The 11,809-nt window shown below is 34.7% G+C and overlaps 1 protein-coding gene across 1 annotated transcript; it reads right to left on the bottom strand.

Moving 5' to 3' along the window:
* Nucleotides 1-11,720, bottom strand: LOC146161522 (nuclear distribution protein nudE homolog 1-like). The gene is made up of 10 exons (XM_083386149.1): nucleotides 11,666-11,720; nucleotides 10,724-10,857; nucleotides 8,211-8,364; nucleotides 6,620-6,768; nucleotides 4,895-5,031; nucleotides 4,066-4,178; nucleotides 3,104-3,212; nucleotides 2,145-2,239; nucleotides 1,050-1,147; nucleotides 1-248 (listed from the first exon to the last, which is right to left on the bottom strand). The coding sequence occupies exons 2-10, from the start codon at nucleotides 10,810-10,812 to the stop codon at nucleotides 170-172; spliced, it is 1,023 nt and encodes a 340-aa protein (XP_083242275.1). The 5' UTR covers nucleotides 10,813-10,857; nucleotides 11,666-11,720; the 3' UTR covers nucleotides 1-169.
* Nucleotides 11,721-11,809: the final 89 nt, after the last annotated feature.

The following is an 11,809-nucleotide window of genomic DNA, read 5'->3' as shown; positions in this document are numbered from 1 at the left end:
TTCACTGAACCCGCGTTCTAACGTTTCTGGGCCCAAATAGTTTGCAGCTTCAAATTGATAGCAGTGCGTCGCAGAATCAAGTTCAGTCCCCGAAATTCGCCCCGGACCCGGCCCCGAGCCCGGCGACCGTTGGGCCAAGATTGGCCATCTTTGGAACAGGGGAATCCCCTCAAACTCGAATCTTGACAGAGCTCTGTTGTTGCGGAGGCGGCCTGCCGTTAACCTGCTCAGCTTTCATGGCTTGCGAACTGAAAACAAGGGGTTTTAATTGTATGTAAGCAACAAAGCGGGTAAATTGCCTCATGCAAAATTATTGGTTATAATAAGTTAAATTCAAAACTTCATTAAAAATAATAAAGCCATAATATTCGATAAAATCAATATTTTCGTTGTTGACAAATTTTTGGAATTTTTACACTAATGATGGCAGGAGGCATTGCCGAAACGTTTGTTAACAACAAAATATCGATTTTATGGCTTTTTTTATTGAAATTACTAAAAAAACGTGTATTATGTTCCAAAGTGAATTACAAACGTTTACCGTGATTTCGAAACAAATTCGTTATTTTTTTTAACAAAAAAGATTAAAATAATATACCTAACGCTCGTTAGCTGTATTAAAACTCAATAGTGCTTATAAATTAACACAAAGCTGTACTTTAACAAAATAAAAGAAGTTTACACATGCTAGCGTAATTATAAAAGTAAATGCTTTGAGGCAGCCAGGTGACTTATGTCAGGTGCAGTTTCACAATTTACCTTTAATTGGCCTGTGCGTGGTAAAAAAATCGATTCACATCGGCCATTTCTTGCACACAAATCAGTATCAATTAAAAGCGCCTACAATTATTATCGGAACCGGATTACTTGTACAGAAAAGGGCAAACAGTCATGAATTGCGAAACCAAACATTCTTCAGGTGTGCCCTGTTAACAGCGCACAGGTAAAGGTAGCAGGGTACAAGGCGAATATTAACGCGGCAGGCCATAAACGCTAACGAACGGCGGCCTGCGTTTATTTGCCGTCGAAATTCCGCCTTTATTGTTTACCTTTCGGGCAGTTTGGCGGCGTTGCTGCCTCGCTTGCTGGCTCGGCTCGGTTGTTCCTGTACGAAATTGCGACACGAAGCGAGTCGGGACTCCAACGCCTGAAACGGGTTCGAAATTAAAAAAGCCGTGCATAAAATGAGTGAGGCTTGGTGTGCTTTTGATTGCAAGTGCTGCGTATATGTTCACGTTTTTTGAAACACCCTTCTAGGTGGCTTGAAATGTTAGGTGCTGAAAACTGAGTGTCATAAAAAAAATCGTGGATAATAGCGATATGGGACTCCAACGCCTGAAACGGGTTCGAAATTAAAAAAGCCGTGCATAAAGTGAGTGAGGCTTGGTGTATTGATTGTTGCAAGGGTTGCGTATTTGTTGGCGTTTTTTTGATTCCTTAATCAGCCATATGCAACGCCTAATAGGAACGGCCTTATATGTGGTTCAATATGATAGGTGCTGAAAAATGCAGTGTTATTTAAAAAATCGCGTGGATAATTGGGGTCATGCAAATTAGCCTCGAGCTCATGTGGTCCAGAAAAGCTGCCGTCGAAAGGACGGATATGGTATTGTAAAGATCGAATGAAAGTTTTGAAAGGGCCGTCAAGGCGGTTCCTGAGAGGAAATGTTACTAATCTGGTTGTAAAATGGTGAAAGCGCTTATGCGTTGTTAAAACTGCTCATAAAACCTCGGTCAAATTGTATAGGCGATATCCAAGAGATTGATGTTAACTGCCTTGACTTTAAATAGTTAGCATGCCGGAATGTGTGATGAAAAGCTTAGTCACTGAGATCTCTGTTTGCAATCGTTATCGTGCGTAGGTGACAGGATTTAATTATAGCGACTTAATAGCTGAAAGTGCGCGATTAAACATAATTGCCATTGACAAAACGTATCGACTGTGCAGATATGCCAATAGTATGTTTTATTAATCCACAAGAAAATCTATGAAACTACAAGAGTCATTCTGAAGGAATTGGGGCAAGAACACAAGACAATACAGGAATTAAAGTACGTGGATAGCAAAACAAAAAATTGCAACTTATGAGAGCCGAATTAAAAAGTGAACATAAAATTAGGAAAACAGCCGAAAAAGAACTTACCCCAACTTTTCGTAGCAGGTCGCCAACGATGTTGAGGGCAGATATTCGCGCCGACGGGGTAAGGGGGGTTCGGTCAAGGCCGTTGTGCAGCAAATCTAATTACAAAAAGCAAAGACGGGCTTACCAAACAATTTATAAATTTTTTTATGTAAAATAATCAAAAGACTTTTATTTAAAGAGAGTTTGTAGCCTTGCAAAGGCCAAAAATTGGACGTTTTTTGAACATATTACTAGGAAAAACATTTAATGTTCTGGTTAACAAAGAAAAATGTAAATACCATGGTTAACACGAATAGTCAATAAGATTGTTTTTTTACATAAGTTAAAATAAATTCAACAACCATAAAAACACCTTCGGAAAAAAACCTATGATTTTTCAATGACTTTTCAATACGCAAATCAATTCAAAGACTTTAAAAGATTAAAAGACTTTGTGGCAACGCTGAAAAGAGGAGTAAGTTGTTCGAGTAACGAGCAGTATTGTAAAAAAGTCATTTGTGAAATAACTTAAGCCCGAGTCAAGCAAGTCAAGTCCCAGTCCAAGTCAAGCCATTATAGAGCAAGTCAACCCCAAGTCAAACCACTAATACAATAATAAAACAATAAACCATGAAAATACGTAAACTCATCCAAATATGAGCAATAATCAAACTAAAAAATAACACCAAACGCAACATATAGCAAGCAAATTGTTTTATGTGCAAAACTTTAGATAAATAAGTCAACTTTATAATAAAATGTTTAATAAAAACACTTAATTTTAACCAAAGTCATTTAACTGAATGACTCAAGTCAAGTCAGTTTTCTAAGATAGTTTAACCAAAAGACTCAGCTACAGTCAAGTCATTTAAAAACAGTCGCCTAAGTGCAATCATAGACTCAGGTCATTACAACACTGGTAGCAAGTCAACATCAAAAACAAGGACGAGGTCGAGAGTTACTGATTACGAAAGCCTTACGCTTCTGTTTGTGCGATTCCGGGGTTGCTTTGAGCGGAGTCGAAAGTCCGTTGGCGAACGGCGGCTTCTTCACTTTCGCGACGGGAGTGCTCGGCGTCACTGGCGGTGGCTGCGCGCAAGTACAAGGCAAACAGGTGAAGTTCGGCCTCTGTTAAGGAGAAGTACGATCTACTTCTTTTCAATACACACTATTTGATGTTTAACCAGGAGCGTGACTTAAGTCTTTGGTCAATGTATGGCGACCTTTAAAGGTAAAACAAACCCTTACTAGTTTACAATTCAGAGGCGCGATTTAATAGCGTCTGGACGCCGCTGATTGGTTCCTGTTCTTTATCATGTTAGTCAACTTATCTTAATAACCTTTTGAACAAGTGATTCTCTTCTGATTAATTTTCTAACAGATGGTGTACATTCAAGTCTTGTATGTGTATTTTTAATATTAATAGGTCTAAAATTTAAAAAGGCTTTGGCACACTTATGAATCTCTTGAGACACACAGTTATGAAAACACTGCTCTTAAGCAGTTAGGACCAACATCATTCGAAAAAATTGTTTAATCAATGAAGTATAATTTATATACCGAGTTCACCACCTAATTTTCATCTTTGAGCAGGTCCATCTAGATTTCTACATCTACATCATTTTAATAACACATTTTCACTTTCTAAATATATAGCTTTTTAAAGGCGATAACCCGATTGCAAACTTCAAGTGCAAAAATGCAAATAAAATCCGCTGTTTTTAATAAAAAGTTAAAAAAGGTTAGGTTTTGTTTTACAAAACTGCCAAAAAAAAAATTATAGCAATTTCGAAAGTGCTCCGTGTTCATTTATATCCTGTTAATCCGTTTTTACAATACACTGTTGGTTTTATCGGCCAACAAAATATGACAAACTACTTGTTTGGCAACCACCTGAACTGACCAAGTAGCCATTCTTAACCTAATAGCAGGGATGGCTCACCGTTGTGCGTTTCTCCACAGGTTCAGGGGTGGGATGTGCCGGGGTGGAGTTGGCTTCGGCCTCCGGCTTGTTCGAACCCTTGATCTGGCGAACCGAGAGCTCATGGTGGAGGTCTGCAGATAAAATTTTACAATGAAATATAATCGCGGGACAGGAGTATAGGAGTAAATTACCTATTGTAGTGCTCTGTATAAGTGATATGTCTGAGTGATGCAAAGAAAGCGTTTGGACTGCTGTTTACATCATCATTTATATGAGCTGCAATGACCATTCAATCAGAGAACCTTTCTAATGTAGTTGGGTTTTTGTGCTCATGACAGTGTTATGCAAAACATTTCTCGTTTTACGTTTAGATATGCATTTGGGTAACGAAGTGCAACACGAGGGGTTGCATTTAGCAATAATACCATATCTTAAGTCAGTGTAAAAATGATATAGGTTTACTCAAAGCCCCTACAACAGGTTGCATGGCCCTAAGCAGGGTCACAAACTCAACTTTAGGAAGACATGATATAGAGAACATCATGCATACAAAACTGGTTTATTTCTTAATCCATATTATTGCCAATCCTTAACTTATGTAGTTGTATTTTAAAACAAACATAAATATTATGGTAAAAGTTTTGGTTCAAGGCTGAGTGTTGCATGCAGTAATAACATTAAGATTTAAGAAGTATCTAATTTATTGGATACGGACATGTCATAAAGCTGGTCAACCAGCTTTTACAGCATACAACTATTAGTATTATAATATTGGTCAACAATGGTTAGACATTAATAATTTGCAAATAAAAAAACACATCTTGAATGCAAATGATGTTGAACAAACCTCTTGCTTCATCCCTCAGCCTTTGAACTGTTGTGGCGAGAGAGTCCTTCTCGTCCAATTCACTTTCGAGGAAGGCGTTTCTCTCAAGTGCTTGGTTAAGGCGGTGTTCAAAGTCGTCCAGCGATATGATTGTTATTCTGTAGAAACAAAACATTTTAAATACCGAAAATCTATCCATATTATTTTAGTTTTCTGTGAAAAAAAAATTTGGTTTAATGTTAAGGAGGAAATAAAATTCAATTTCAAGTAAACATAGTAATGGTATACATCTCACAGCCCAACTTAGACATGCTTTTATAAAGTTTTCAAAGAGCCTTTACAGAGAGATAAACTATCCTCCAGTAAATATAGTTGTATTTATATTTGTTACAAAAATAATTGATGACTTTTAATAAAAATATCTTATTTTTCTGTTTTTAAAAGTATCATCATTTATGTTAATTAAAAATTTAAATGTCAATTTTGTTCTTGGTTTTATGAATATAAGGTAGTTAATTTAGATAAGGCAGGACAACACTGATAAATATTGGTTTAAAAAAACTTAGCAAAGTTCAGTTTATGATGATAATAATGATTGTTCCGGCTTATGTATGTTTATCAAACTAAATATGGCATGACCAAAATGTTTAAAAAACAATAAATAGAAACAACACAAAGTTGAAAAAAACGCCATCAGCAAATTTTTTAAAACAAATCACACCATAAAATTCAAAATCAACTCAGAATCAAACCTTTTAATTGAAACTCGGATAGCAAAAACTGTCTAAAAATATTTTGAGATTCCAAATCCATATACATTTTAAGAAAAAACAGTGAAGACAATTGAACAGCATGCAGTAAAGTTAAAAAAAAATAATTTCTATAGTGCTATAATTATGCCATGTAGTTGCACATTTACGTTTATGTCAACAAAATAAAGAAATAGGATACTGTGCTGTGTAGGCCAAATAAATCAATGACAAATGAAAAAGAAAATGACATTAGCAGTCCCCTGAGGATGTCCTTGTATTTACTTACATGATTGGGTTCTATAGAAGAACTCATTTCACACTGACATGTCATCAAATTAGCAATTGGTTACGTAGAACATTTGGGGAAATATTATAAGGAAACAATGTAACCACTTATATACAGTCAAACATCGATTAAAATAATTTTCTTGTTTCAACAATTTGTCAGATGGTAAAGTGGCTTAATTTAAAAATACACATTGCTGTACCCTGTATATTATTATATGTCATAAATTAAAGCAAACAAAATAGGTGATAAGCAGTAATTGCAAGTAACAGTTTAAATATCTTATAGAACATTGGCAGCAAGGCAATTTAAAAGTATGTATCAATTGTTAATCCCTGATTAAAGATATACGTTATTTGGATTTCAATTAATAAGTTTTGAACATTTCCAATGTATATAAAAAAATCGGTATCGGTTGACAAAATTGTAAACACTCAAGTATCGGTATCGGTCTAAAAAAGTGCTATCGGCCGATCTCTAATGCTGATACTTCACCAAATTAAACTTAGGTATTATAGCTTTAGCAAGGAATTTAATTAAATATATATTCCACTTTGGACAGTATCTTCAATACCATAGCCTGTGACGCATATCTCAAATGAATCTATTTTTTTAGTTTGAACTTTGCATTGGATAGGACTAGCCTAGTTTTGTCTCAAGCCATTTTTGCCCAAAAAGGGACAGGACTATATTTTCTAAAACGCTTGCCTGTTTGTTCGCTCAAGGTCGTCATTTCTCTGCTCTAGTTCCCGCACGTCCTTGGTGAGCTCTGTTTTCGACGCCGTCAGTTTGGCGACTTCGTTCTGAAGATCAGAAATCTGTCGGAAACTTTCCTCTTGCTGCTTCTCGTAGCGATCCTAAATCAACAACCCAAGCAAATTTACACATTTGACCAAAAACTGTTTGTTTTAATAACTAAGCAAATTAGAGAAACTTACAAAGCAATGGTGATTTATGCTAAACAGCTACAAAATATTCTATTCAACTCACACATAGGTGTTTGTTTAGTTTTGAGGGGGTAATTTTATATAAGTGCCTATTGTTGAAATAAATTGATCCTACTGGTATGATTGACAGCTGTGAACAGAAAACGAAAGTATCTTCCAGGTCTAGTTAATTTGTTTGAAGAAGGTTGATCAAGCACAATGCTACATGGAACTTGTGAACAAATATGGGCCAGTAGTTAATGCACTTTAAGGCTAAAATGTTAGTTATTACGCTCTTATATAATGTTTAACTTAAAAACAACAAACAAAAGGTAACCTTTGAACCAAATGGTATAAGAAAATCCTACTGTGTGTTTTATTGGTAAGTGAAACATAAAAACCTGTACATACAACAGGGCTGTACAATTAAAAAATACCATTTTTGCAAAGTTTGACCGATTCAATAAATACAAGGTTGTACAATGTACATGGTCAGACAACACAAACCTTACAAGGTAAAAGTGCAATAATGCAAATATTAGTCACTGTCAAATAATGTAATAATACAAAATATCAGTCATGGTTTAAACTAGCACTAGTAGAATGTCATTATCACCATCAAGTAGGTTATATTGACAGGCCAACAGTACAACACCTTAAGTATCACCATATCACCATTAAGCATATTCAATTCATGTAAAACAAAGTGTGCAGCAAAGACACACAAAGGTGATGTAAGGTTCTCTGACTGTTTTTTACTGCAACAAGTTCATGAATCATTAACCAACAAAATCACTAGAAATTGACATATTTATATACAAGGTCTTTCCCTTTCTATTCATTTAATATGCAAACTACAGCAAAAAAATTAAAGCAAGCTTTTGATTGTTATTTTGCATGAATTTCTATATTGTTTACACATTATGTAACAGGAGATGGCTCCACAAAACATATAGTTCAAGTGTTCTTGTTATTAGCAAGGGAGTAGCCACAAACAATTTTGGTTGACAAAGTCAGCTTTTCTTTCACTAGAAAATTTGATAAAGTGCATGTTTATGCTACTAACATTGTGGTTTGTTTTATAATTAAACTGCACAGCATTTGTAATTTATGGCACTGGTATTGGAGTATGTAGTATTAAGTTTATAATAACAGAATATACTGCTGATACTAAAATAAATGAACACAAAGTAAATTACCATTGCATTAAAAAAAACAGGTTTCATGACTTTGACTCATGGACTATTTTCTCAGGGTCTTAAATAAACTAAAGTCGTTTAGTTGAAGCATAAAAATTTCAGAAAAACTATAAGAAGCGGCACAAATAATAAAGCAACAAATTATGTCATTTAAACCACTAAAATGCTACTGACCTTTAGTGTTTCTAATTCAAAAGTAAGTGAGGTGTTCTGGTGTCGAAGTTCTTTGATCTGTTTTTCATTCTGTTCATGTTGCGCTTCTAATTCTTTCTCAAATTCTTCGCTGCATTCCCGAAACTCGTGCAACTCTTGTTGAACGTCATCAGTCCTTTAAAAAAATAGAAATGAAATAATGAATAACATGTTTTACTTGTGTTGGTCATTACCAAGTGAATGACAACTTATCAGAAACTTTTAACATGACAAAACTTAAAAAATATAAAATGATATATTGTGGAATGGTCCATTACACAAGTTGGTAAATTTTTGATTCATAGTATTGAAAGCATACACGGATTTTGGATTTATATGTTTAAACTAAGGTAATTCACACTACGAAGAATTAATTGCTCTTTTTACCGCTTAAATTTGAAGTAAAAACCATCAAAAAACACTTCAAGTCTGAAGAGATGTTTTCTAAGGAAATACAATTTTTTTAATCCTTTGACAGTTTAAGATACTTCCAGTTGTAGTTCAAGAGAAATATCAGTAAATGGGTCATATTCTCAAAGATGGTTTGGTCACACTGGGTAGACAAACAATGACATGACTAATTAAAAATGATTTACTAAGTTATTGCTTAATAACTCAAAATTGTATGTAAAAGGTGATAAGACCCATGATTGTGGTTTAACTCTATCTATTTTAATTGCTTTTACTGAGTTTTTTGCAGAGTTGTTTTAAATTTGCTGGAAAAGGTATAAACTTGCACTTGCACGTTTATATAACCCACTGAGCAATAAAAAAATTAACTCGTATCTGAAAAGTTTAACCATTCGAGGAATAAACTATGAATGGGCCTATGAAAACTATGAATAAGAAGATGTATAATTACATATATATGCAAACTATCGGCAAAGACATATGCCATATTACACTGGTCATTTTTATTTGGTAAGCGCATTATTATTTCCTTTTTATGTCTTTTTACTTCGCATGATGTTGTTGCATTACCTGATGAACGCATACTGCATAGCTAACCAAACGTCAGTAAACCAATAAGTTTGGAAATGGCAAGATGATAGAATTTCCAAACAATAGGGTTTAGTGAAATAATTTACAACTCAAACCAAAGTTGTGATGTTAAACTGATCACTAGCTGAACAGGTATATACGAACAGAACAACCATAATTCTGACGAGGACAGTATTATTCTGTCCATTTAAAAACCACAATACATAACCCACAGTACTTTTTAATATTGCAAAGTTGCGGAATGTTAACGGAATTGATTTCTCAAGGGGTACTTGTGTAAGCACACTTCAACAAACTGAATTCATTTTGTTATGTCTATCATAGAGATTGCTATCATACACATATTGTATGGTTAAACAATTGCAGCCAGAGTGGCCTTAAATTAATCTTATTTTACTTAATTGATCTTGTCAAAATGTATTTTCATTTTTAAGACAAGTGTTTTTTTATCTGCATACTACTACAAGATCTACATATTTTTTGTTGCAATCCACAGCTATAAGTTAGGCATACATCAAAAAATCCCGAATTACTTTAATTTTGTGTGGTGTTTCTCATTTCTAAAAACACTTCTGTTTAGGTTTGGATATTCTATAAGTATTTTCGTTATTATGGCACATAGTTAATTATATTAGGCAAATGTGTATTTCATTGAGTAATACATATTATACAAATGCAAATGTGTAATTCAAATGAACTTATCTTCACAACTATCATGTTATAGCTGGCAACATTTTTCCAAATTTAAAGGCTATTCTTAAAAATATGTGTTTGTAATAATGGTAAAGTACCTATGTAAAACATAATAAAAAAAAGCTCTCCTGGAAATTATTTTTTTCTCCAGCGTTTCAAAATTCTATCCAAATTACTAGAAGAGCAACAGTTATATATAAATCATAATATTGCACCAATAAGCCATTTAAATAAAAAACCTGTCCGTTTGATTTGAAACCTGTAACCTGCATTTCATGGCACTATGGCCAAGTCTCAGGTGGGCAGTGTCAAACTTGCAATTAAGGTTTTATACCCACTTGCGGGTTGGAAATACCACAACTCAGCCATAGATTAAGTATGTATCAATTTTCGGCGCTCCTTCACTTTTGCACGTAGAAAGTTATGCACAAAAAAAAAAACGAAAAAATACAGAATGCCATAACGCATATTATTTGGGTTAGGGTGTAGGTTAGCGTTTGGGTGAGGGTGGGTCAAGTGTTATGAATAAGACTTGACCCATCCTTACCCAAACGCTAACCCGCAACCTTACTGAAATAATGTGCGTTGTGGTATGCGGTATTTGTAGACCTTTTTTTTGGTTAATTTCTATGTGCATAACTGCAGGAGCGTCCAATTTTCTTGAAGTGTGCAATTTACTAATCAGTTGGGCACACAAATTGCTTTAAATAATCTTGGATGTACACCTGACTCAAAATGCAGACAGCAGTATAAGTAATAACTCTTTATAAAAAATGGGTTTAATGAGTGTGTCTTCTTACATGTCACGATAGCGCTTAGTTTCACTTTTCCAATAGTCCAACTCTTCGTCCACGCTTCCAAAGGAGAGTGGATCTTCAGTGGCCGCCATTGTTGGTTAAAAATGTGCAAACAAAACATAAATAACATAGGCTCCCTGCAAAGTATTGAAATTAAATACTTTTTGTTGCAGCAAACTTAACCCTATAGGACATTAAATGGCGCTGGTCTAGAATCCTACAACAACAGACATTATTTGGGTTAGGGTGGGGGTTAGCGTTTGGGTTAGGGTTGGGTCAAGTATTAATATTAAATAATGAATATAGTGAAACTTAACCCACCCACACCCAAACGCTAACTTGCACTCTAACCCAAATGTTGTGCGTTGATTTAATAATTGTGGTAGGTTTCTGGACCAGCGTCCAATAAATAGTAAAGAAACTAAAGGTAAGCAAAACTTAACCCAAAATTCTACCTTGTTTTAAGATATAAAATTTACTGTTTAGCATCTATTCTTGGAGCTTAATTTGGCGCTTGCACTAACTGGTTTCGTTACAGTAAGCTAAAAAAAAAAGCAGTCAGTCGGTTAAACAAACAGGACTTTGTAAAGTAAAATAGCTTAATATATATATGAAACATATCTTTCTGCGAAAATTAATTAAACAAGACCAGTGCCACCGTTTTTGTGTTTATTAAACTCGCTAACTTGAGAAAATAATATTTTTCATAATAAACGAAAAATGCATTTTTAGCTGTCAGGAGCGATCAATTTTAACGAGGTTCAACCCATTTAGGGATGACGTCGATCCCGTCATCTGACCGTGGAGTGACGTCATTTATGCATTATTAACGCATATGCAAGACACCTGCATAACTACATTTTGCCATACCGGAAATGCTTACTGCAACAAGGGTAGTAATAACATCTTCAGACATGCTGACGTCAACATAAAAACCCTGCTTACCTTTCTAACTTTCTGAACTATGAGCCCAACGGGCAAATCCGTAGGCGACCTTTTACGCAAACACAAAAAGGAGAGAATTGCATTATCCAAAACAGCAGGGTCGCATTCCACAGCGCTTAATCGAATACAACTTTTAAAATATAG

This window comes from Ascidiella aspersa, chromosome 3, assembly GCF_963924565.1.
Source record: "Ascidiella aspersa chromosome 3, kaAscAspe10.2, whole genome shotgun sequence".
In the NCBI taxonomy this organism is placed as follows: Eukaryota; Metazoa; Chordata; class Ascidiacea; order Phlebobranchia; family Ascidiidae; genus Ascidiella; species Ascidiella aspersa.
This window is presented reverse-complemented; position numbering and strand designations above follow the sequence as displayed.